Raw genomic sequence first — 26,701 nt, 5'->3', positions numbered from 1 at the left:
ACGGTTAGAAAGTTTGAAGACCTTGTTTATGATGGTGAGAACTTACCAGCCGTCACGAAATGTTGGGATAACTCTTCATACCTTCATGCTAAGAACTCGTAGGCTTAGGGCTCCTTTGTGTACTACGTAAACAGAGGGCTTTGAAACTCTTTTCAGTCTATCGGGAAACTGGTTAGATCAGATGTGAAATTCAGAGATGCCAACATCACAAACTTTTGGAGAAGGTGATAATTCAGTAAACTCGAGTAAGATCGTTGAGCAAAAGCAGTAATAATTGAGCTCTCTTACATAATGAAATTTGGTGTTTCAAACGTGACCACTAGGTGGTATTTATAGTCAGTATGTTTTAAAGATTTAAAATTTCTTAGATATGTTGATGTTGAGTTCATACCATTATCTTGCTGACTTCATTTTTTAAATATTTTTTATTGTGATAAAATACACACAACATAAATTTACCATTTTAACTATTTTTAAGTTTACAGTTCTGTGGCATTAAGTATGTTCATATTGATCTGCAACCATCATCATCTCCAGAACTTTTTAATCATCTACAAATGAAACTCAGTACCCATTAAACACCAACTCCCCATTCCCCACTCTCCCTCAGCCGTGATAACCACTTTTCTATCTTTTATCTCTATGAATTTATTCTGGGTACCTCATAAGTAAAATCATGCAATATGTATCCTTTTGTGTCTGGCTTATTTCACTTAGTATAAAATCCTCAAGGTTCATCCATATTGAAGCATGTGTCAGAATTTCCTTCCTTTTTAAGGCTGAATAATATTCTAATGTATGTGTATACTACATTTTTTTTTATCCATTCATTTACTGATGGACACTTGGGTTGCTTCTACCTTTTGGCTGTTGTGAATAATGGTGTTATGAATGTGGGTGTACAAATACCTGTTCGAGTCCTTGCTTTCAGTTCTTTTGGATATAAACCCAGAAGTGGAATTGCTGGGTCAAATGGTAATGCTGACTTTATTTTTAAAACATCTCATTTTATTTATGCTCTTATGACATTTGTTTTTATAATATAGTTAACAGAATTTTATAACCTTATTAATAGAGTTTATCATAGAAACAATAAGAAGGGTAGGCAAAAACATTAAAAGAACAATTTTTAAACTTTAATTTTGAAATAGTTTTACAGAAATCTTGCAAATATAGTATGGAGGGTTCCTGTGTATATCCATCACCTAGCTTCCACCAGTGTTAACATCTTACATAATCATAGTATAATTACTGAAACTAGGAAATTTGCATTGATACAAACTTATTAACTGACCTACAGATCTTATTTAAATTTCAGCAGTTTTATCTCTAACGCCCCTTTTCTCTAGTCCAGGATCCAATTTAGGATCACATATTCCATTTAGTTGTCATGTCTTTTTAGTCTCTTATGGTTTCCAATGCCTCAGCCTTTTTTGTCTTTTGTGATCTTACCACTTTTGAAGAGTCCTGGTCATATATTTATGGAATGTTCCTCAATTTGGGTTTGTCTGTAGTTCTCTCAATTCTGCAAGGTTTCTTCACTGTAAACCTACTATTTTTTCCTTTGTAATTAATATGTATCTTGTGGGGAGATACTTTGAGACTATACAAAGGTCCTGTTTCTCATCATACTTTCTCTCACTAATTCTAGCATCCGTCAAGGGTTCTTGGCCGCATCAGTGATTCTGTGGCATTTGCTCAGTGGTGACTTTTTCTTCCAATCATTCCTTCTCATGTTTAAAGTTTGAAATTCTGTTGTATGGAAGAGCAGTCCCTTCTCCCCTACTTATTTATTCAGTTACTTATATATGTCACTATGGATCATTAATATTTATTTTAGTCTGTGGGTTATAATATAGGAATATCATTATTTTATTGTTCAAAGTATTCCAGCTTTGGCCATTAGGAGCTCCTTCAGGGTTGTTCCTGTGTCCTGTAGAGTTGCTCCTGTAGTTTTTGTTTGTTTGTTTTGAGTACTTTCTTATTTTCTGGCACCACAGATGCTTTAGGTTCATTTTGTATGTTTTCTACCATAGCTTTAAAATCATTTATTTCTCCCTAGTTCCTTTCATTGGAGGATGGATGGTATTTAGAAACCAAGATTTGGGCATTAGGTCTGCTCATTGCTACTGAGGTGTCACTATTTCTGGGCCTAAAGAACAAAATATTTTTAATGAATTCCTTCTCCCAAGACTCTCTGATCTCCTTTATTTACAAGTTCAAATATTACCTAGTTGTGATTAGTGTATATTTTACTTTTTTCCCCCCAATACCTTTTGTTTTCTTAGACATTTCACATAGGGACAATGGTGTTTTTAAATAGCTACTTTGAAGGTAATATAGTACTCATCTGTATTAACATTAGTTTAATTATTCCCTTTTATTTGATTTTTTAAGTTCACATAATCTTTGTACAAATAAGCCCTTCTTCTTTTGAAATGTTTCTTGTGATACAGTTCTAAAAGTGAGATCACTGTGTTAGATGACAGTTTTATGGCTCTTAAAAAATATATAGGTCAAACGAATTATTTAAATTTTTTTTCTTTCTTTTTCTTTTTTTTTTTAGGTGAGGCAACCCTTGGTTGACCTCACAGATTGCAAGGACCTTGTCAGCTTATAATCACTTATTTTTTGTTTTTTACACCTATAACACTTGATCTTCCTAGGTGGTCTCCCATCCAAGTACTAATCAGGCTCGACCCTGCTTAGCTTCTGAGATCAGACAGGATGAGTTATTTAAAATCTTAAACAGAAAACTGGGGAGAAAATGCTCCCCAAAAATGGTCACATTTTTAAAAGACTAAAATAATGATTCTAACATGTAATTTGCATATATGTATATTTAGAACTATACTTAAACTATTCTTTGAAATTTAAATGAATTATGTTTAATTTCTTTTTAGGAACTTTCAAAATAAAGTCTCTGTGTACATCGTGTCTATTTCTGAGGTTAGCAAATCTGATGTACTTGTCTAGGGATATTAATATAAGATTTGTTTAGGACAACAAGAACTTAATGAAGAAAATTGATATAGGCATTTCCTAAATAGCCAATGACCTACCTGGTACAGAATAGTAATCATCGTATTAAATTTCTGTTCAAGGGGAAGAAATATCAGGCTCTGATATCAGTGGGTCAGAGGAGGATGATGATGAAGAGGGTGAGGCTGGAGAAGATGGAGAGAAAAGGAAAAAAAGGCGGGGTAAGTTCTTCTTAGTTCTAGAAATTAACCAGGATTGCTACTTAATGATGGTTCAACATTCCCAGGGCAGTTGAGTGCATGCCTTTTATTTTACCATTTTTAGTTATGATAGCAATTCAAATAGAGGAAGTATGCCATGTATCTGGTTAACTTTGCGTTATGTTTTCCTTCTATATTGAGCTCCCATTTATAGTTGAATTAGAATATCATATGTTCTGGGTTTTTTTTTTTAATTTAGAATTGTTAAAATCTGTGATAGTGAATATACCATTTAAAAATTTCACGTAGGGTTTTAATTTTATGTGGGACTCTCATCTGTGTTAGGAACCTAAACTTTTTAGGAAATGAGGATAATATGGATTTTTCCTCAAGCAGGGTTAGGCTTTAGAAGTCAATGAATTTTTAAATAATAAATTTGTATAAGAATTCTATTTTTTAATTTAACTTTTTTCTTTATAAAATGTACTTTCATTCTCACCCTGTTATTAGGCATTTGTTGCCAAGTGTGGATTAAGACTATTTATTGTGATAAAGATGTAGATAACATGCAAAAGAGAGAGACATATTATAATGGCCTGCATTTCAGATCTTTTTATCCTAAATATTTATTTCAGAACTCTTCCATTAACGTGGATCATTGTTTTCAAGCTGGTACATATTTTACTTGTCTTATTAAGATGATCTTGCTGAAAATAAACCCATCACCACTTGATCAAGAGTCCCAAATTTAAAAGCTATAAAGATTTTATAACTTCATAAGACAGGAAAAGCATGATTTAGAGCAAGCATTGGCAAAATATAGTCAGCTGGCCAAATCTAGCCTACCACCTGTTTTTTGTAAATAAAATGTTATTAAACAGCCATGCTCATTTGTTTGCGTATGGCCTATGGCTGGCTGTTTTCACATGAGACTGCATGGCTTGCAAAACCTAAGCACTTATTATCTGTACCTTTACAGAAAAAGTTTGCCAACCTCTGATTTAGAGAAATGGTTTTGTGTTCATACCTATTTTTTCACAGAGTAAACTATTCAAAGCTAAAGCAGATAATGGATTTGTTAAAAATAAAATTTTAAATAGAAAAAAATGCCATTGTTTCATATGTTAAAAAATATTTAATAGTAAGGTACCTTCTTTTCAGGCTTAGAAATTTTAAAATGTTCAGTGAGCTTTTCAAAGTTTTGTCATGAAACCTTAAAACATGCCTAATTACATCTGATAGTTCGATGTTTTAGAGGGAAACAAGTGAAACTGTAGACAAACCAACCTCTCTCTAATGAAGGGCAATTGATCATTTTAATTGTGCACAACTTTAAATTTTAAAACTCAGTTTCTTTAACCAACTGTCACCAAATGACTTATTATTTTATTCTCGTCATTCCAACCCTCTAAATTACTGTGTTTTAGGTGCAGAGTGGGATTTGCCCACAGTAGATGCTTAGAGAAGTACAGTTCCTAGTTCCCCTGGTTGGCTTTGTTGTTAGAGACTATTGGCTAGGCTACCAAGACTGGTTTTAAGGGAAAGTAAGTTTCAGTTCTTTAATACAAAGCTTGATTGTCCTTTAAAATTCTCTGAATTTTTCTCTGTGTATGTATTCCTTCTCTTGTTTCCTTTTTTCTTTGGTTCCCGTTGGGCTCATTTCTTTGTCTTCCAGGCAGTAGCAGCAGCAGTAGTTCAGACTCCACATGTTCTGTCATAGAGAAACCTCTGGATAAGTTCTTGCCTAGTGAGTGGTAGGCTCTTAAATTCTCTAACAGAGCTTTGGCTTTTCCATCACCCATGGGCTTCATTTGAGAAATGCTGCACCGCTCCCTGTCATCACTTAAAGAATACGTGTTGGACTTCTCCTTAGACCAAGCATGTGATGATTCCCCTTCCCCTTCATTGCTTCCAGTTACCCATAATTGTTAAAACATATGCTTAAGCTTATGTTTGAGACAATGGAAGAGAAATTCATGCTTTTGCAATTGAGATAATGTAAAGAGAGCTAGTAAGCTGTATAAAAGAATAATTCTTATTGTTCCTTTTCATGTTTCATGACAAATTTCTAATCCTAGTCAGTATAAGAGACATCTAATAACAAATGTTGAATTTCAAAAAGTCTAAATTATATTTGGAAGTACACCGGTGCCCATTATAACATGTCTTACAGTTAATAAACGTTTTACACTTTGGTGTCCTCTTCTTAGGGTGGCTTAAGATTGAAAGCTCCCAAATTTAAAAAAAAAAGTAAAATTTGAAGCAAGTAAAGATAAATTGAATAGTATTTTATATCAAATAGCCATCTATCCCTATTTCTAAATTACCCGATTGATTTTAAGAAATTTTCTAAAGTATGATTTTAGAATTCAGATCCACAAGATATTGTTTTTGCAGGATCTATCGACTTATTTCCAACCTAAAGGCTTTTTCTTAAACCTTAATTAAATTGAAAAGTATTATTAATTTTATTTATATTTTATTTTCAGAAGGAAAGGGATTGATGCTTGTACTAGTTTGCAGCTTACTGCCTTTTAAAGCATTATCTGTATACTTAACCTTTCAAAACTAATAGCAAAAACATTTGGTTATTGTTCATATGCTTTTAGCATTCTAGAGGAAGAATTCCACAAATATTAAGAATTGTTTTCTCTGTTGACAATTCTTAAATTTTACCAAAACAATTTCAGAGGATAACATAAAATATACAAAGTTGCTTTAGAAACCATATAGAAGTATTATTTTATATTATTAAAAAATACAAAGAAATACAAGAATTACAAGAAAATATCTGAGTGGGAGGTATTATAATTTAATTTTCTGTTATAAAACTTACCTTAATCCGTAAAGACTAGTGATATGAAAGTATGATATGAAATGAGTTGTGCTTTGTTAAATTTAAAAGAAATTTTAGCTCTATTTGTTTACCTAGCACATGATGTTAAGTTCTTCTGTTGTGATATGGATGTGTTGAAGTAGAGAGATGCTTGTCCCAGCATGTGGTTACTGTGTGTAACTTGTATGTACTTTCCCTTTTAAAAATATGAATGGCCTTTTTTTAAGGTGTTCTTTGCTTGAATCATCAATTGGTCATTCACTTCTATAGCATCATTATTATAATTATCCTTAACAATCTACTAATAGATTGAATGCAAGTTTGTTTTATACAGGTGTACTTCACTTTGTGCAATGAAAATTTTTTTCTGAAAAAATTGCTTATAAATCGAGTTGGAAAATCAAATGCATTGGGAGAACTTGTTGCCTTTAAAATTTTTTTCATCAAATCCTTTTGTTAATCAAATAATCACTGTAAATTACTGTGATCTTATTTTGGGTCAAAGGTTTTGGGTTGGATTTTCTTAAAGAGAGGCACACCTGTAACAGATCCTTATATTGGAAGAACATTGAATTGGGAAATTTTAAATATGTACAGTGTGACTTTTGCTACTTTTAACTGTTATGAACTTTTTAAATTAACTTAATTTCCTGTTTTGCTCTTTTAGAATACTTCCCAGGTCTTAGCAGGTTCCCAATTCTATGTCTACTGTTATTAGACCCACATGGTGCTGAACTGTTATATTGTTTGGGAGTCAGTGTGAGCTCTTGAGATCAATTTGAATTATAATCTTAGACTAAATTAATATTATTATCTCTGCTTAAATTACATCTCTAATTGTGTTGAATATACTTTACTTTTTACATAAAACTGCTCTTTTCCAGTCTTGATAATGATTTATTTCTATACTTATACTATAAATAAATGCTAGTATACATTTTTCTTTGTTTTACATAAGAATAATGTTTTTCTTTTTTTCCTCCTCATCTCTGTGCATATGCTTCCTGTCTGCGATTTGCTTACTACTTCTTATTGAAAGATCAAGCAGGTTGGTGTGATTGATTTGCACTCCACATGGTACAATTATTTAAACTTAAAAGAATTTTGTCATTTAATTATATCACATTTTTTAAATTTAATATTTTTATAAGGTAAGTGTCCATCTTTTGTATTTAAAAAAAAATCTTTCAACTTTAGCTTTTAACAAAAAACTTCTTTCCTAAATTATTTTTAAAGATTTACCTGAGTTTTTATTGAGGAAGATATTAGGAACATTCTTGTTTCCAAATTATCTTTTTAGGGGAACAATTCAGAAGTATTAAGATTGACAGTGACAAACACACATGATGTGCTAGACCTAGTTAACAAAATAGACAAAAATAAATGTATCACCAGAACCAGATGGCATAATCTTTTTTTCTAAATTCTTAAGGACCCATTAAGCCAAATTTTGGAAATATAAATGATTTCACAGTCAAGCATTTTTTTCCTTTTTTTTTTTTAAAGTGAGGTATCAAATGCCTGGTTTTGTATGCCCATGGGTGCTTTTGTAATGAAAATTAAATTAATTCGATTAACAATTCTCTGAGATTCTTCCCTTTAACTCTACCTTGCCAAAGTTCACCTTCACAGTTTTGGGTAGAGCACATGGCACAGGGCAATTAAAAATATTACTTACTTTCTATTTGTCTTAATTCGTCTATGACATTAACAATTTTTTTAGATTTACTTATCTGAAATCTTGTGCTGAATTCTATTATACAGTATTAGGAGAAGCAGCATTTTTTGTTTGGTTTGGTTATGATCTTTTAAAAAATTAATATAAATGTGACTTTTAGTGATGTCACATTTTTGAGTGCCTGGTTAGGAGAGTTGGTACATGTTTATATTTAGCTAAAATATTATTTGGGGAGAAATATAATGATTTATCAGAGTAATTCTGGCAATAATGTGTTACTGAAATATTAGACTTTTGAAACTGAACCTAGCTATGTATACGTGGTCATGTTTATGAAAATGTTACAAGAGCACAATAATATCTTCGTTGCTACAGCATCAGTTGGAAAATATTACCTGGATGGTTTTGAATAACTACTGCAATTTAGGCATAGTAGTGATTCATCAATAGGCATATGATTTTGTATTTCTACAGATAAATTCTTTTTATTTCACTGCCTCGTAATGGGTTTGGAGACTATGTTTTTAACTGTTAACAAAATAATTAGAACCCTAGAAGCCTAAAAAATTAACGTATATATGTCGATCAGATCATTTCCTCTATAACGTCAGTATTCATGTCTTCACACATTGTTTTTTTGTTTTTTTTTTGTCTTAACATAATTGCCATTTTTTCTTTAAATATTTGTAATTCTGAGGTGAAAAGGAAGTTATAATTTATTACATATGCATACATTTTGTACCTGAACTTATACTTTTCCCCCTCAAATTTCTAAGAAATATTACCAATGGGAAATTCTTTCTAGGAATTCATTTACAATAAGGGTTAGATTACTTTTCTGAATGACCTTATAACAGTGTAATTCAAAACACCCAAGTGGCTGTGTCACAGAGGCCGCAGAATCAGGTCTCCATCCGGACTTGGAAGACTTGGAATGCAATGAATCACACCACACCGAAGCATGGATTTGGATCAGTGCTTTTATTTACTCTTTTATTTAGCTTATTTGTTTTGTGGCTTAAGTTTGCTTTGGACTTATGTTTCTATAGGAATGAGGGCTTAATATATTTTAATCCCTTAGGGTTTTTTAATATAATTTTATTCTAAAGAATTAAAGCCTGTGAATGATTCTCTATCTCATGGTTCCAGAAAGAATGTATTCATTCAGTTCTCTTTCCTTGTTAGCAGGAAAGGTTAGCTTTTGGGTGGAGACATTAACAGTTTGTACAGTCTTCTGGTTTACACTCTTCTGTGGTCCTTTGGGAAGGAAGTTAATGACAGAAAGCTTTCAGGAGAGTCTCAGACCAGTTCTGCGAAAAGTTTGATCGTTTTTCTGAAAGAAAGTATGTTTCAAAGAAATTGTATTACCAGAAATGAATGATCTTTGACTCAGTTTCATAACCAGTTTAATCTGCTAGTTTTTATTTTCTTTTTGATTTTTCATTTTAATCTCATGATTTTTAGATTCATTCAGGAAACTTTAATACTATATATAACAATTTAATACTTTTATTTATGCTATTTGTATGTAAAACACTCTACTAGACATTATAATAAAAATAATTGCAAGCTGTATTTCCAGCTTTATTATTTTGTAGCATTTCTACTTATATTTGACATTTGTCATGTTTTACCTGACTTAGGGAGATTTAAGGTTCTGCGTCTGACATAATAATGTTCTTTTAGTTTTTCATTTAAGATACCTCATGACAGCTCAGCAACTGTAAAATGTCTGGTTAATTACTATGTAACTGTACTATGTAACAATTAGTATAGATTTTTTTCCTTTAAAAGTATACTATGAAATAAAATATTTTCAAGTAATTTTATTAAAAATTTTATAAACATTCTGAAGATACAAAAAGACTACTTTGAGTCCTGCCTGATAATTTTATCTGTTCATTTTATACCTATATGTGACTTTTACTTATTAATTTAATAAATTTAGGGAGGTGTTTTGAGAAGCTACTTGATTTTTGTACCTGGTTATCAGAAAAAAGTAACTAACCATATTGCTTTTTTGATCATATATGTTATTTGGGAACACATAGATTTTTGCTTTTTTAATTTATTTGGCTTTCCTGTTAATCTCTTTTTCTTTCTTTTTCCCCCCTGCTCATCTGTTTTGCTTCTCTTTCACTTACTTTTGTCGTTAGTTATCACTGCACAATTGGACAACAGTTTGAATTTAGCAATTAGTTAAAACGTTCTTCTGGGAACATTCATTTGATTTCCTTAAAATGTTGATATTTGATTTTATATTATTGAGGAATATATCTTATAAAGATGAAGAGAATTTGTACAAGTCTGAAATGTTGGCTCTAAAGTGATTGCTGCAATTAAATGACTCAAATAGGTAAAAAGAAAGTTTCCCCAGATAAGATGGTTGAAATGCAAGCAAAAATTGATGAGGAGAGAAAAGCACTTGAAACAAAGCTCGACATGGAAGAAGAAGAAAGAAACAAGGCTAGAGCTGAATTAGAGAAACGAGAAAAAGATCTTCTTAAAGCCCAGTGAGTATCACTGAATTGAGATAGATTCGTGATTTAAATTTCTGGTATTTTTCATAAGATGTATAAGCAAGAAAATTGAATAGTAATTAAAAGCTTGATATTTGTCTCCAGAGTACCTATTTTTGGATAGGTTTCATTGTATATGTCGTATATCTAAAAATTATATCTTTTTTGATTGTTTCTTCTCAATGTGGCAGGAAAAAATATCAGTGAATTCTAATTAGTTTTAATTAAATCGTAATACTACCCAGTGCTATAATTTGATAAGGATGTTACATAATTACATTCCTGTTGAAGTTTTGCATCCAAACTCTTGTTAAATTTGGGGAAATCATGTTGGTAGAATAGTAGATAATCGATGGATATAGAGTATTCTCATTTTAATCAACAGACAAGAGCATCAGTCTTTGCTAGAGAAATTATCTGCTCTGGAGAAGAAGGTAATTGTTGGTGGTGTTGATTTGTTGGCGAAAGCTGAGGAACAAGAGAAACTTCTTGAAGAATCTAATATGGAACTGGAAGAAAGGAGGAAGAGAGCTGAGCAACTTCGCAGGGAACTTGAGGAAAAAGAGGTGATGTGATTTTTTGGCCTAAGGTATTTAATTTTTCTAGTGAAAAGCAAAATATCTATACTCTTGATAAAATTTTAAAGCAGATCTATGGGTTGTATTGCAGATAATAGTTGCTAAACATTTATATTATTTGTTAAATAAATTTGTGGTTTAATGAAAATTAGTCTGAAGTTTATCAATTTTTTTCATAGCAAGAACGCTTAGATATTGAAGAAAAATATACCAGTTTGCAAGAGGAAGCGCAGGGAAAGACCAAGAAATTAAAGAAAGTTTGGACTATGCTGATGGCTGCGAAGTCAGAGGTCAGTCTCTTAGAAATTACCTATTAATGTAGTTCTGAATTTTTTAAAAAAGAATTTCTTTGAGTTTGATTAAGAATCCTAAAGAAATCATAATGTGTGTTTACAATTTTAAAGAAAGAAAATCGTTTCCTTTATATGCAATTTTTAGTTTTAGCTATTAAATGAAATGGTTTATTTCTAGCCTTAACCCGTGACGTGGACTAGACAGGGATAGTGTCTCTCTGCCCATTGCTTTTGTGAAAGAACTGGGCGAGCTCATCCTAGACCCGTGCCCTGGGTCGGATTCAGCTCTTTTGTACTTAAAATCTTGTTGGTTCTTAGTATTCTCTTTGCTTTTCCTGTAGATGGCTGATCTCCAACAAGAACATCAGAGGGAGATCGAAGGCCTACTAGAGAACATTCGACAGCTTAGCAGGGAGCTTCGGCTTCAGATGCTTATTATCGATAACTTTATACCTCAGGATTATCAGGTAAGAGAGAAGTCTTCTGACCTAGATATTAGGTCACTGAGTTGGGCTTAAGGAATAAGGAAATATAGTTTGTCATTTCATTGGTGGTTAGTATTTACATTTCAGTTGATGATAAATTTTTTTTGAACTAACACCAGCACATTTCACTTCATCTGTTAACTTTTCTTAATATGTAATTCTCTGTTTGAGTACCTCAGTATCTAAAGAATTTCTCAGCCCTTTGGAAGAATCCAGATTCATATACAATCAGCCCTTGAATAGTGTCATTTCATTATAATGTTGATGAAAAATATATTGATTCCCAGCCAGGGCCACTGTCTGTGTGGGGTTGGCATATCGCCCCATGTCTGCGTGGTTTGTCTTCAGCTTCCTCCCACATCCCAAAGATGTGCACGTGAGGTAACTGTCGTGTCTGCATTGTCCCAGTCTGAGTTTACGTGTGTGTGCGTGTGTGCGTGTGATGCCCCCGGCGATGGAAGATTTTCCTCTTTAAGGTGGGTACCTGCTTTGCATCCTGAGCTGCTGGGATAGGTTCCAGCCACCCGTGAATATTTTTCTCTGAATTGGCATAAACAGGTTGGAAAATAATTATCTTACTTGTCTTTACTAATCTTAAGTGTATGTATAGCTCACATTTACTTCAGTGTTTAATATTAGAAGTGTTTTAGGTCTTTATTTAGAAGTTTGGTGATGTTTTCGTGACCAGACATATGCCATAGAAGCTTAACTTTTGCTTATATCAATTAACCTATGGTAAAACTGGTTTCATTATATGTTGTTTCGCTTAAAGTCGCAGTTTCCAAGAACCTATTGATGACGTTAAGTGAGGACTTACTGTTATTGCAATTAGAATCAAGGTATAGGTCCTGTTTATTCATTCAGTGTTCTTTATTCTATAAATAGAATAAGCAGAACTCCTGTGCTATCTTTTTCTCCCTGATTATGGATGCTAATTCTGTGTGTGTGTGTGTGTGTGTGTGTGTGTGTCTGTGGTAAAATATATATAACAGAAATTGACCATTTTAACTACCTTTAAGAGTACAGTTCAGTGACACTAAATGTATTCACAATGTCGTACAACCATCACCGTTATCCATCTCCAGGTGGATGCTAATTCTTACTATTAGTGTAATTTAAAAATCTCAGCCTCTATTTATTTTTTACTCAAATTTTTATCTTTCTAGTACATTTTAGTAAACTTTAACATACTGATTTTTTTTTAGAAATTTATTTTAAATCTGTATATAGCTTTAAGAGATTTGTCTGAAAATAAGCCGTAGTATTTTTTTCCTTTGGACCTCAGGTGCACATCATTAATCTTTGGTTCTTGGTACTCTCCTCTTATTGGTCCTTGGATAGCCTGCTTTGATTTAGTTAGTTATTTTGTAGTAAACTCATTACCCCAAACAAAAGCTAGGACGCGACAGTAATCTGCTTCCAATCAAATGGCTCCTTCTCCCTTTTTCTATCCCTTTGCCTCTCCCAGCTCAAGGTAACCATCATCTTGAATCCCACGTTCTTCATTTCCTTGCTTTTTATTTTTATATGGCTTAATTGCATCTATATACATTTCTTAAAAGCATGTATTTTTAAATTTATAAAAAGCGTATCATGTAGTACATAATGATACACTTTTTATAAATTTAAAAATATATGCTTTTCTCCTTAATATATTAAGATTTTAGTTCCATGAATATTTTTCAATCTTTTAAATGTTTTTAAAGATAAAAAGTAGACTGTCTTTGACTCTTTTGAAAGGAAATGATTGAAAACTACGTCCATTGGAATGAAGACATAGGAGAATGGCAGCTGGTAGGTATTGCCTTTATCCTTTCATGAAATACTTGCAGAGTACTTCCTGCAGACTATGAATTTTGCTGGCTTTCATGGGGAGAAAGGTGGTCCAGAGGATGAATCAGATGAGAATCCGGTAGGGTGGATAAGCTGTTTTTTCTAATGACTGTATTATAACACACAATATTAGGTAGAAATGGTGTAGGTCAGGGCTACGTAGGACTGAATGAGCTCTGGGTCCCCTTCTGTTCCAGCATTCAAATCATGTTTTATGAGTGTAACATCAGTATATCTCATAGCAATTTGTTTATTCACAGTATTAATTGCTAATCATGACAATTGTTTTCTGCTTCTTTTTTCCTTTTTTGAGAAATGTGTTGCCTACACAGGAAATAACATGAGGAAGCAGACTCCAGTTCCTGATAAAAAAGAGAAAGATGTAAGAGTGCTTTTTTTCCCCAAAAAAAGTACAGTTGTTACTTTATAGGAATGTGGGTCATGGTGTTATCAACATGATAGCTATTAATCAGCTCTGCTGAAAAGTTGGCTTATCTTTTGGTAATAGAGGCTCTAGGACGGGGTGGTTATTGGGACTGTTCTGCTCACCTCAGTCATAATGCAGGTTTATTTCTACCACAAGAGTTGCTCAGAGTCATCTTTGAAGCCACTCTTCACAGCCTTTCTGAGTCATGGGGATATGGTTAGAGACTAGAGTGTCGTTTTCAAAGCTAGTCCTTTTTAAAGCTGTTAGAAATAACAGCTTTAGAGAGAACAGCAGCAGTTCCTTTTTACTACTAAGGAATTTATACTGTGTTGTGCTTCTTCACCAACTTTGGTGAGTGCATTTGAGATAAATGGCATTAGCAGAAGATACCTTGAGACATTTACGTGGTCTACTGTGTTTTTTTTCCTAGGCGTTTATTCAATATTGTACATCTTTCCCCAAACCCGATTTCAGTTCTCCTCAGAGTGTCTCGCACTTGTTTCTTTTTCCAGCCCTTTGAAGCGGACCTTTCCCATGTGTATCTTGCCTATACTGAGGAGAGCCTCCGGCAGTCCTTGATGAAGTTAGAGCGGCCACGGGCCTCAAAGGGAAAAGCAAGGCCAAAGACGGGGAGAAGGTAAGGACTGTCTTTGAATCCTGTGAAGTAAAGGCAACGAGATATGCTAACTAGACACAGGTAAAGGAAATTTATCAGCGTTCTAATGTAGTTATGACTTGAGCGAATAAAACCTTGCTAAGGGATTTAGGTCTTCTAACTTCTTTAGCCTTCCTGAGTAATGGAATCTATTTTTAATGTATTTTGTTCTTTCCGAATGTCTAAGTCACCTACTGTCTTAATTCCTTGATTCTTACACTAATTTTTCTAGTGAAATGCTAATAAATTTGCTTGGTTAGACTCCCAAGGTATTGTATTCAGCTGATTCATTTTTCTGTCTTAAACATTATCACAAGAACCTCGATTTCCTCAGTCAGGAGTTAAAACTTCTCTGGCCATCTTCCCCTCTCCTTTGGGTGCTAAGTGGTCTGTATGTATCATAATGTAAACCTAGGGAAGCCAGGATCTGAGAGCCTTGAGCTGGAGCTTATTTCTTCTTTTCCTGCCCTACATCAAGTACTGCTTTGCTTACTTAAACTGAACGTAAGACTTTGGGGCTCCTGAAATGAGAGGAAATAACAAACATATTTTTTTCCCTGCTTCGAGTACGTAGACTTTCGAGTTATATGTAGGGTGAAGTTGTATGATTTTATTATTTTTGTGTTACATAATCTCATAGGCATAACCTAACATTTATAAATTTGGACAGTTGAACTCAGGGAGAAGGAATCAGTAGCATATTAAAAGTGCACAGATTTTTACATTCTTTAGCATTTATGTTAAATGTTAAAAGCCAGGGGTTAAAAACTATATTCCAGCAGAAGCCATGCATAATGAATGTAATATTAATGAAAAAGCATAGCAGTTCAAAAAAACACAAATCCCTCTAGATGTTTCGCTTTTCCACTTCTAATAGAGCTGTTTTCCTCTTAACTCTGAAGTTAATAAGAAAAATAACAATACAAGTATGATGATAAATGGTAAGACAGTTGGCCTCAGTGTAGGCAAAAAATTAGCAGTGGTGGGGACTGGGGCAAAAGGAGAGCAGTCTGTCTGAGGTGAGTGGCTGCTACCCGTCTCCTAGTAGAGGTTTTGGGAATAGAGAGCCCCTTGTTTCTGAACCTTCTTGTTTCAAAGGAGAAACCAGAAGTTGAATTATTTACATGAGATCTCTCAGTTTTTAGTCACTTTTGAAAACTATGTGGACCTAAAACAAACAAACAATTTGATAAGGTATTTAGATACAGTTTTCAGAATGCTTGTTTAAAAATATATACCTTAAAAAAGAACTGCAACAAAAATACATGTGAGCCAACATTAGATCAGCCAAATCCAGCGTCTCTGTGAACCAGAATTAGCGTGTTGTGTTATGAAAATAATAGATGGCCATAAACATAGATGAATATACACAATAAGTGGTTTATTGATATTACATTACATGATTGTGTCCAGTGTGATGTTCCTCATTAGAAATGATAGTTCATTGTGCTAAGCAAAATTGCAATAAACATGGTACATTAATGTGGCATTTCCATCAGTCTCTGCACATACATCTGTGCAGTGTTACCTCAGGTGATTTTCATGGAATAAACCTGCACTGTTAGCATACTCTGGAAGAGACTGGCCGGGAGCAAGCATGCAGCCCTCTTGGCCTGACCACGCTGTCTAGTCCAGATTTGGAAATTGGCACCTACTTAGTCGCTCACCACCCCGGGTGGGAGGTGGAGTGCCATGCTCTTCTTGTACCTGTGCTAGGTGACCTTCCCTAGCCTGAAAAAAGTGGGCATGGATTGATTTCCTCACGTAGTCACACATGTCCAACCATGGCCTGTCTCGAAACTATGGCTGCTGCCCTGTATTATCCACTATGTAGTGTAAAGTGTTTGCATTTCAGTCTTTTAGGAAAGCATTTATGTTTTCTTTTTTTCTTCTCCAAACAGAAAGCGTTCTGCAAAGCCCGAAACTGTGATTGACTCTTTACTTCAGTAAGTGTTACAGACTGAAAATCTCAATAAAAATTAGTGACAGTCTTATGCCTGGACAAAATCTTTAATTAAAACGCTGAAGACTTCTGTGTAATTTCAAATAATGGAAGTTGTAAATCATGGAGTAAGACTGGAATAATTTGTCTAATAACTTTTAGTCTATATATGTTAAGTTAATATAACATTAAAATTGCACAACTGGTAATTGTTCCAATTGTCGTATTACTCTGCAATTTATACTCTATAGGGAAATTGGGGGAGCAGCTCATACTGTAAAGAGTTGCAGTTTAAATGTATACATAAATCTGCTAGTAATTTACTCAACTACTGTATATTTAGATAACTGAATATTCAAAATAGAAAAAAATGTCCTGTTTTGCGCACACGGTAGCAGTTCTAATTGTCTTGTGTTAGGCTGTTATATATGAATGTATGGGCTACAAAACTAAGAAATGATTCAATCCTAATACCCTGTCTAAATATGTTCTAATTTTTATATTGTCACTCATTGCATTTTAAATAGTAGATGACTGATCTTATTGATTTGTAGAAAATTTATAATTTGACAGTCTTTAGAAGTATACATGTTTAACAAACAAAAGTTGAAAATATGTTTCATCTGGTCCTCTCGACTTTTTTGTCACTTTGAGTTCAAGTTGAATATACCTTTTTGTTCTGGTTTCATGTTCTCCTGAAGCATTGAATTTGTGCCTAAATATAAAGGAGTCACAGATATAGAAAATTAAGAAGCTAAACACTGGTCACTCATCTTGCCCATATGTGTCTTATTTTTGAAGTGTGATTAATGGATGCTTTCCTTTGAGTTCTAAATTTTGATGGAAATTGCTCTGTAACTCCCAACTGAGAAAGGTCTCCATTTTCTAAAGAAAATAACCAAAGCAAGAAAAATATCTTTTAATCCTTTGCCTTTAAAATACTTTTTGTTTTTCTTTATATTTTATTAAATGAAAATATTATTGCCTGAATTTCTTCCATTGACAAATCCAGTTAGCTATATTCCTCTAAAAATAGAAATTACTTTTATAGTAAAATAAGTTGAAATAGAACTGTGTTTTCTTTTGTTGGCTGCTTACAAATTTTTTATTTTTTTGAACATTATGCTACACCTACACCACTTAATATATCTTTTTATGAATTTTAAAATTATATAATCAGCCATGAAACACATTGGTTGCAAGTGTTGAGACTTCATAAATTAGTATTTATTAAGTTAACATTATTTTAAGAAGTTTGGTTAAAGTAGTTTATAATTACAAAGCTGTACAGAGTGGGGTGAGTGAGGTGATAGTAAAAATGTGTCCACAGACTGAGGTGTGTCCACTTGTGAGGTGATAGTAAAAATGTGTCCACAGACTGAAAGTGCATTCCAGAGGTGGGCATGAAGCATCCTGTGTGTGGTGCGTATTTTCTAGGTAATAAGAATTGTGTTTAACGGGCAGCATTTTCTTTGTAACGTGTAAGATAGTTAGAAGTTTATAACTTACTCCATGGGGCATTGTTTACATACTGTGAAGACTTGAGGTGAATTTGTGTCTTGTAAAAGTTTTGTGTGAGCAGAATGTCTTGGCAATTTTGATGCACATTTAACTCTGTTCTACTCTAGAGAAATCCTGATTTTACCAGGAGAAAGAAAAGATGAATACTTCTTTGAAAAGTCCACATTTCTAGCCTTTAACTATCCAGTTAATAAGAAAGGAATAACTTTTGCATTAAACTCTAAAACATTGTAGAAAATTTAAGCCAGTATGTTATGTTTTCTTTTCTATTCCATTTCACTGCAATTATGAAAAGCAACCTATAAAAAGTCAAAGTGCTGAAAATTTTAAAAAATAGTCTGCTTTAACAATTTTTTTTAAGCATTTATGCTACAACTGATTATACCAGATGGACAATAAATATTCATTTTATGAAATACCAAAATTAGATATTTGAGGCAGACCTGAGTAATCCATATGAAAACATGGACGATGACTTTAGAGCTATTTACTTAGCTCCAGTCCAAAGACACATTTACTGTGTCTTTGTGCACAAATGAAATATTTTGTAACTTCAGTCTTAATTTCATAAAAGGGGATCGATGAACAGACTTGCCCATTATATGAAATCAGCAGATTTAAAATAGGTTTTTGAATAGGTATTTTCTTTTTAATTTAAAATAGTAATATTTATTAAAAGGAGTCTTGGTAGAGGTTGTTTGTGGTATATTCTTTAATAAACCTTGTAATTGTATATACTAATAATTAGGATATTAAAACAATAGTATTCCCATTTTTGTTTAGATTGTTATAAAGTATAAAATTAATCAGAGGAGGGGAGAGTCTGCATCTCTGTGTTTATCCTGCAAATAGAATCCATTCGACAAGCTGTGTCATCTACTTTCTAGGAAAAAGAGCCCTTTTTTGTAGTAAGAAATTCAAGGTTACTTTGGAGTTGGCAGATGGTGCCGCTTTATTTGTAACATGTTTTTTAAATTATGATTATGGTCGTGGGGTTGTTTTTTTGTTTTGTTTTATTTCCTTTTAGTCATTTTAAAAATGTCTTTCCCCTTAACTCTTATCTGAAGGAAAGTCCCTCTCTTTCCTACAGGACTGTGAATTAAGGAATGGGTGGAGTTTACATTTACGCACGCCAGTGTCTGCGCGATTTCTTAATGTATACATTTGTTTTCCTTTTTAGTTATTCTTTGTTCTTAAAATGCTAGAAGAAAACATAGGTCTTCCTAGTGCCTTCGAGCTTATACTGTAGTCTGACTGATTTAGATCATTAATAACTTCAAAAGTATTACTACACTACTGTATACTGGCCAGAATTACAAATTGTACAGTGAGTTTGTTGCATTAATTTCAAAAGCCACACTTCCATCGTATTTTATGTATAAATTGTATTTGTTCAAGTTGTACATATTGATATTGTATATATATACGTGCAGCATGGGTTAATAAGAAATAAAAGTGTTTACCTAATGCTATTAATAGTGGTCTGTTTCTTTACAGAACTCTTTTTGTGTTTGCATCCATCCTGTTATTAATAGGCAGGCCCTTTGTGCTTGGCATCTGGGTTTCGCTTGGTTAAGGTAGGCCTGTGTAATTTCACACCCAGAAACCACCGTAAGACAGTAACAGGAGATGTTTTTGAACGTGCTTCTTCTCATTGATAAACTTTATTTTCACCAAAAATGTTTCTACCCAGTTTTGTTACCCTTTTCTCACTGGGTGATTGAGAACAGAAACTTGAAATGTGCATGTGGAATATATCTCGCCAAAAAGTAAAAGGAGACATTTCCGAGTGGTAACCGTGTGATCTTTCAGAACATTTTAATGAGCTTAAAATATCTCTAAAGCAATAATATTGCTTGGATTATTGTTCATCCTGGGTTCTTTTGACAAACATTTAGTGGTTTCCAGGCAGAGCGCTAGGAGGCCTTCAGAAATTCAGAGATCATTGAGAAGTTTTGATTTTTGTAGGCAAATTTCAAAGGACTTAAATGTGCTTTCTGCGTAGGAGAGGAGACTCCTCTGGCCGTTTTAGGCTTGCTCTCCCTTCCCAACTGCTAGCTTATGTAATAAACTCCTACACGTGTGTAGGATGTGAAGATAAATGAAAGGCCTGCCATTGGCATAAGCAAGATAGTAAATAGCGCCGCCTTCGCAGCCCTCTGCCCTCCTCCCTGTGCCCTCCTCCCGGGTTGAGTTTTGGAGGTATGATACTTTCATCAAGCAACCTGGTCCATCCCATCTTTTCCTGAAGACTCTCCAGAAATCTCTTTCAAAACCCAAGGACAAACAAACAACCCACTGTCAGCCTAAGGGACCACAGTTAGCCTGTGCCTAGGGGAGCAGTTAACACAGCTCTGAAAGCCACAACTTAAAGGAGCTGGAGGAGCCTTCTAAATACATTTGTTATAACATTATCTGAATGTCTCATTCTTAAGCCGTTTCATTTGCAAAGCAAATCAGATATTCAGTCCTCCTTCGGAAGTTGAACAAATGTGTGGGAAAATGATTATGAAGAGGCTACTTCAAAAAGAACCTGTTTCCTCTCAGCATTTATCTTGGGCTTCCTGTGACCCAATCTTCAAGCTACTTTTATCAACATTATCAGAACATCACTTTGTCTTACCCAAACGCGTTTATGGCTCTAAAGAATATGACAGATCAGACATCCTTCCACACCTGCTCCCCTCCCCCACCCCTTTTTTAGAGGGCTGGGGAAATTTTAGTTTTTAATCAAAGGCTTTATTTCTCCAATTGTACAAAGGAATTCAACTGGGACTTTACAACTGAATACGGTCTTTCTCAGAGTTGATACCAATCTTAGCAAGAGGATATTGCCTAACCCAACCCAAAAGTACCAGAGTCATCACAGAAATACTATGATGACATGGATTTCTATTCCAACATGAGTTATGGTACTTGGTCATCAGGTGTCTTCTGGATTTACCGTGTGCCTACCCCGTGCTGAACAGGTCCTTAAAGCTCACAGCTTTCCCCAAGGAGGAGAGGTGGCCCTGTAAATGGAGAATGACAGCGTGGCCCTTTGAAGGCTGTAGTGAAGAGGGTGAATGGTGAGCTGCCTGGCACAGCATTCTTCCTTAGCAGCTAACATCGTGCCTAGCTCAGTCTATCTGACTGAAAGGGCAGAAAAGTCTCAGGGGAAGAGCTGATGAGGCATTAAAGCCGTCCAACACGTGGGGAAAGGCGTTCCAGGTGGAAGGAGCATCACGAGTCTGGATGCCATGTGCTTTGGTGTTATGTTTGAAGTAGAACAAAGGGCTGGGGAGAGCTGAGCCTGCAAAGGAAAGGAATAGGCCAGTATCCTACTGTGAATTTCTGTGAGCTGTGGGAAGCCACACAAGGATTTTAGGTGGGTCACTCACATCGTTTGTGTTTTAGAGACACTGCTGCTGAAAAGATTGTGAAGAATTGGAAAAGAGGGTGCTGGGAGGGCAGATGATATACAGCTGTGCCCGAGGCTGAACTGGCCACAAGCTAAAGCCGCAAACCTCCCTCCCTCTTCAAGTGGCTCTCTTGCACTCAGGACTGGGACCTTGACTGATGGAATACATGTCTTCTCTTCACTCACATTACCTAGCAGGTTGCCAGGTGTGTAGTCAGCACACAAAACATACTCATGTTGGGTTTAACACTGGCTATTGGAAACAAGAAAGGAACAGACCACTCAGAGATAAAGTCGAACTAGGAAGAAGTTGACAGGAAGGATGGATTAGAAGAGAAACATTTCAGAAAGCTGAAGTGAGAATGTCTGAGAGCTTAGGGCAAAGACGGGTTCAGGAAATTCTTGGCAGGGCAGCTGACGCAGCTCCACCTGGGAATGGAACTTGAACTTGAGCTGACAAATGCAACCAAGAACTTAACCCTAAGACTGGAGAAAGTGCTCACCTTGCCCTCTGTGGAAGCTGGTAGGAACTGAGAAGCCAGCCTTGCATGCTGATAGGCCAGGCGTGTCTTGTTCCGTGAGAAAGCTGTGCATTGCAGTCTGCCCTAAAATCCCCCATTCTCAGATGATTTGGTCACCTTGAGAGGCCAATGGAGATGACATGTGGAGCATGGTGGGAAAAGACAGGGCAGGGTTACTGGCATGGACACGCCAATAGCAGCAAGAGAGTCCCTGAGGCGTTTTTATCAGAGGCCAGCATTCCTAACCGTGGCCCAAGGACGTTTCAATAAAAGCCGTAGATTTGAGTGAAGCGTTTGTTCCTTTCATTTGTTTATTCAATAAGTATTACCTACTAATGTCAGGTAGAAGTGTACTATATTCATAGGTAGAAGGTGGAGGTAGCTGACAGCAGGGAGGGAGGGGTTTGGTCTTTTCTGTCCAGTGTCACCCATTTCATGCACAGGTAGGCATGGGCTGTGGCTAAGTCTCCTGAATAAATGTGCTTAAGTGACAAACATCTCAACTTTCACTTAATTCTGAACTTTTTTCACTCATTCTTTTTATGTGTGTCTTCCTTAATTCGTGCTCACTTACTCCCATTGTAAACTCAAGGGCTTATTCTTGGGTGTTTCTGTCCAGAGCCCAACATCACTTGTCTGGAAGTCAATGGAAGTGTTAGCTGCCTCTTAACCATTGAAACTTACCTTGTGACAGACCTGCCTGGAGCCTGCGTATGTCTTACCTATGGCCCATTCTAAATATTTCTTCCCGACAGCCTTTCTTTTACCATCCTGGCCTCATACACAAACTATAACCCACAACTCATATCCTGTGGCAGACTACAGCTCACATTAGCCATTGAATGCAAATGAGTCTCAAAGAAGAAAGGAAATTAAAATTTTCAGTGTGGCCTTAGAAGCCTCCATGACTCTCTTAGTTACTTGTTGCCCTTGGCATGCTGGTATTTTATGTGGGCAGGGTGAAACTGGCTGTGGTCAGGGTGAGACTTTAAGCTTTTGATTTGTTCCCTTATTTTGAAAGGGTTAAAAAGATATTACATGTTTTGGTATAATTTTAGTACTAGTATTAATTTTTGTCGCATATGTGTAAGCGAGGATGAAAAGGATGCTCATTCACTGTTACTAGATCCATATTCTTGCAGAGCACGTCTTCAAAAGTCAAGTTTCAATGACTTGACACTCATTTTTTTCCCTTTAATTTTTTTTTAAATAACAGCTTTATTGAGTGACAACTCACATACTATAAAATTCATCCCTTTAAAGCGTACAGTTTAGTGATTTTTAGTATAGTCACAGAGCTGTGCAAACATCAGCACCACCTAACATCAGAACACTTTGTCACTCCCTCTCCCTGCATCCCCCAGCGCCTAGCAACCATGCCTCTATGGATTTGCCCCTTCTGGACTGTTCATATAAATGGAATCACATGTGGCCCTTCGTGTCTGGCTTCTTCCACTTAGCATAATGTTTCCAAGGTCATCCATATCGTAGCATCTGTCAGTACTGCATTTCTTTTTATTGCCAAAGAATATTTCATGATATGGAATACCATTCCTCAGCTGACTGACACCTGGGTTGTTTCTGGTTTTTTTCCTGTTATGAATAATGCTGCTATGAACTTTCGTGCAGAGGTTTTCGTGTGGATGTATGTTTTCAGTTCTCTTGGGTGGATATACCTAGAAGTGGAATCGCCAGGCCATGTACTACTATGTTTAGCCTTTAAAGAAACTGCCACCTTGTTTTTCAAAGTGGCTGTACCATTTTCTAATCTCCCCAGCAGTGTCTGAGGGTTCCAGTTTTTCCACACCGTTGCCAACTTTGTGATTGTCTTTTTAACCTTAGTTTTGTAATATTTAAAAACATTTCATTGTTTGTGTTCACGGTCACACACAGATTTAAAATGTAAAGCCAACAGTCTCCTGCTTTTAATCACCCTTATTCCATGTCTCATTCCCAACAAACGAGCTTCCCTTTTTGGTTTTTTAGTTCTTCGTCTTTCTAGTGGCTACCATCATAATTCCCAAGATCTTTTGATTCACTCACTGTTGTTTTTTTTTTTTTCCCTTTTTTTTTTGAAACTTTTAAGCCTTTATAAAAGCTGAGTAGTAAAGTCAACCCCTATATACCCGCCTCAGCTATAGCTGTCAACTGTGGCAACTCTTGCCACCTGTTTTTGGGTTTATCAACTTTAGATATTGTGTGTTGATTTCCCTATTGAAAAGTGAAGGTTTACCTCAATCTAACCCTTTCAAATGTTTTATAGTACATTATTTTTAGATTTTTATTACTTTTGCAATTTGAATAAATAATCTCTTGTTCTTGTTCCATCAACCTTGGCTTTGCTTAACTGACCCCCTCGCCGAGGGAGCCGGGGCTCCACCTCTTTCTTTCCTTCTGCTTTTACCTTTCGACCATTTTCAGGTACACCTTTTATATTATCAGGTTGATAGCATTTACAGTCCGTTTTGCAATCACAGTTAAGTCTTCTATGCTTTGTCTATTGGTTGGTTCTAAGACTTGGGAATCAAGAGAATTTACATTATTAGTACTTTAAGTATTGCTCACTGCAGAACCACGTGGTATGCTAGAATTACTTTTCCCCCATAGAGACTCAGTATAACAACCCTTGTGCCAATGGGAGAAGAATGTTCCAAGCACGCAGTCTTTTCAAATCAGAATTATTTGGTAGTCAGTAGGACTCATGGGCCCATTCTCCAAGGTCTCTCTCATTATTTTCATCCTGTGCAGCCTTGTATTCTTTAATCACTTTGTGCTTTATGTCCCCAGCTAGAGAGGGAACCCCGTCAGAGAGAAGCGAGCTTTCCTTTTTCACTTCTGTACAAGTTTCTCAGTAAATTAATTTGTTTTCCCCCAAAGTTGTCAAGTAAACTGCCGATGCCATTAAAGTGAAGGCTGCTGTCAGATTCTACATATACTTTATTTTATGATGACATATAAATATATAAATACTTTTTTAAAAAAATAAGGCTATTAAAAACTCATAAATTAAAATATTCAGCTCCAACTCTTTGAGTATTTCTCTTGCATGGTCTTCCTTAGCGTTTCCAAGACGTTTTTCAATGTATCCTTCTTGGCTTCCTCCACAGGACAGTAGTCCTACAAAAGAAACATTTCATTAGGTTGCATTTGCTAAATATTTGAGTCTTGCTATTAGGCTCGTCTACTTGAGTCAGGCCTACTCTGGCGCTTGCCACTGGAACAGTGATCAAATCGGGGCCTCCAGACTAGCTCGACTGTGAGTCTGACTCTGCCTCTAGGCGAGCAGCGTTTACCTGTTTTCTTAAACTCCTAGAAATGGTTACTGTACCATCACTAGTGTCTGCCTTTGGGGTGCCACAGTCTCCCAGAGGCATGTCCCACACGGCTAGGTGCTGCTCAGGGGGGCCACGTGAAGGTGGAGGCCCAGACCTGCCCACTGCTGTCCTGGGCCTCTGTGGGGCCTCCTGGGCTGCCAAGAGAGAGTCGGTCCATTTGCCCTCCTGCAGGTCGAACAGCAGTGCCACAGCTGAGCTGCACGTCAGGTAGAAAGGGCTCCAGGTACCTGCCACAGACCACTGCTTCAGTTCGAACCTCAGCTCTACCAATTTATTAACTGCTTAGGACAAATTACTTCACTTATAAAAGCTTCAGTTTCCTCCCATTTTTAAAATGGGAACAATAGTGCCAACTTCATGCGATAATTAAGAGAGTTGAAAGAGAGAATGAGTACAATATCAGCTTCCTGTTCTGTTATTTTATAAATAAGGCAATGTGCCCAGGGAGGGGATGAATGGCCTTAGATGACACCCGCTCTCGGCTCTCCTTCTCTGCTACACTGTCAGTTGTCTCCTCTCTACTGGACTATACCCCACCTTAAAAGAACTTTTCTCACCCCTCATCTGCCCTTCAGCTCTTGGTCCATTTCTCTGCAGCCTCAGAGCAGAACAACTCAAGAGAATTTCGACACTCACGGCCCCTTCGTTTTCACGCCTCCCCGCCCCACACTCTACAGAACCCGCTTTGGTCAGGCTCTCGTTCCTGCACCGTCCATCGTGCCCAATCCAGTGGCCCTTCTCTGTCTCCATCTTACTTGACCTTTTCAGTACACTCGACACAGTGCATCCCTCCCTCCTCAAAAGGGTTTCTTCACTTGGCTTCCGGGCGCCACACACTCGGTTTCCTCCTCCCTCACTGGCTCTTGCTCAGTCTCTCCCTGGAGCCTCCTCTTCCCGACCTCTGTCCGTTCGTGCCTCTAGGCTCAGCCCTTGGATCTCTCCCCTTCTCCGTGTCAACCAGGTCTTGAAATAACATCTTTCTGAGGACTCTTCATTTGACATCACCTCTCCCCTAAGCTTCGGACTTTTCCAAAAATCTCAACATCTCTACTTAGCTGTCCGAGAGGTACCTCAAACTTACTATGTGCAACTTTCTGCTCAGCCTCTCACCCTGCATCACCCCCTGTCTTCCATATCTGTAAACAGCACCAACCATTCCCCCAAGGACTCGGGCCAGGAACCAAAGGTCGCCTTTTACTCTTTCCCTCACCCCTCACAACAGATCTGTCAGCAAGTCCTTCTGGCTCTGTTTTTAGTTATATCCTGAATCTGACAACTTCCACTGCTCCCACCCATTTGAAACCACCTTCGTCCTCAGCCTGGGTCGCTGTGGTGACCTCCAACGGGCCGCCTTCCTTCTCTGCTTACCCCCATTCCGTCTGTGTCCCATACAGTAGCCAGAGTGATCATTTTAAATCACGAAAAGCAGGCCATGGCCTCTGCCCTGCTCAAAACCCACTGGGTATTTCCCGCCATGCTGAGGGCGGAATCCGAAG

General features: G+C 36.1%; 2 protein-coding genes across 5 annotated transcripts in view; one reads left to right on the top strand and one right to left on the bottom strand.

Moving 5' to 3' along the window:
• KIF3A (kinesin family member 3A) overlaps positions 1–17,195 on the top strand; it is a 35,477-nt gene extending 18,282 nt beyond the window's left edge. For 2 of the 4 annotated variants that reach the window (XM_011362287.2, XM_023531905.1), the window contains exons 9-18: positions 3,105–3,203; positions 7,058–7,066; positions 10,053–10,209; positions 10,601–10,781; positions 10,973–11,083; positions 11,428–11,553; positions 13,312–13,365; positions 13,718–13,786; positions 14,344–14,468; positions 16,388–17,195. In XM_011362287.2, the coding sequence (XP_011360589.1) occupies positions 3,105–3,203; positions 7,058–7,066; positions 10,053–10,209; positions 10,601–10,781; positions 10,973–11,083; positions 11,428–11,553; positions 13,312–13,365; positions 13,718–13,786; positions 14,344–14,468; positions 16,388–16,436 (980 nt within the window). In that variant the 3' untranslated portion in view covers positions 16,437–17,195. The remainder of the gene's footprint in view (positions 1–3,104; positions 3,204–7,057; positions 7,067–10,052; positions 10,210–10,600; positions 10,782–10,972; positions 11,084–11,427; positions 11,554–13,311; positions 13,366–13,717; positions 13,787–14,343; positions 14,469–16,387) is intronic. The other 2 variants (XM_011362288.2, XM_023531906.1) reach the window with 1 other exon arrangement.
• Positions 17,196–24,789: 7,594 nt separating this feature from the next.
• Positions 24,790–26,701, bottom strand: part of IL4 (interleukin 4) — an 11,138-nt gene continuing 9,226 nt past the window's right edge. Inside the window, exon 4 of the mRNA XM_011362286.1 lies at positions 24,790–24,987. Within this exon, the coding sequence (XP_011360588.1) occupies positions 24,886–24,987 (102 nt within the window). The 3' untranslated portion in view covers positions 24,790–24,885. The remainder of the gene's footprint in view (positions 24,988–26,701) is intronic.

Source organism: Pteropus vampyrus, unplaced genomic scaffold (genome assembly GCF_000151845.1).
Source record: "Pteropus vampyrus isolate Shadow unplaced genomic scaffold, Pvam_2.0 Scaffold74, whole genome shotgun sequence".
Taxonomy (NCBI): Eukaryota; Metazoa; Chordata; class Mammalia; order Chiroptera; family Pteropodidae; genus Pteropus; species Pteropus vampyrus.
This window is presented reverse-complemented; position numbering and strand designations above follow the sequence as displayed.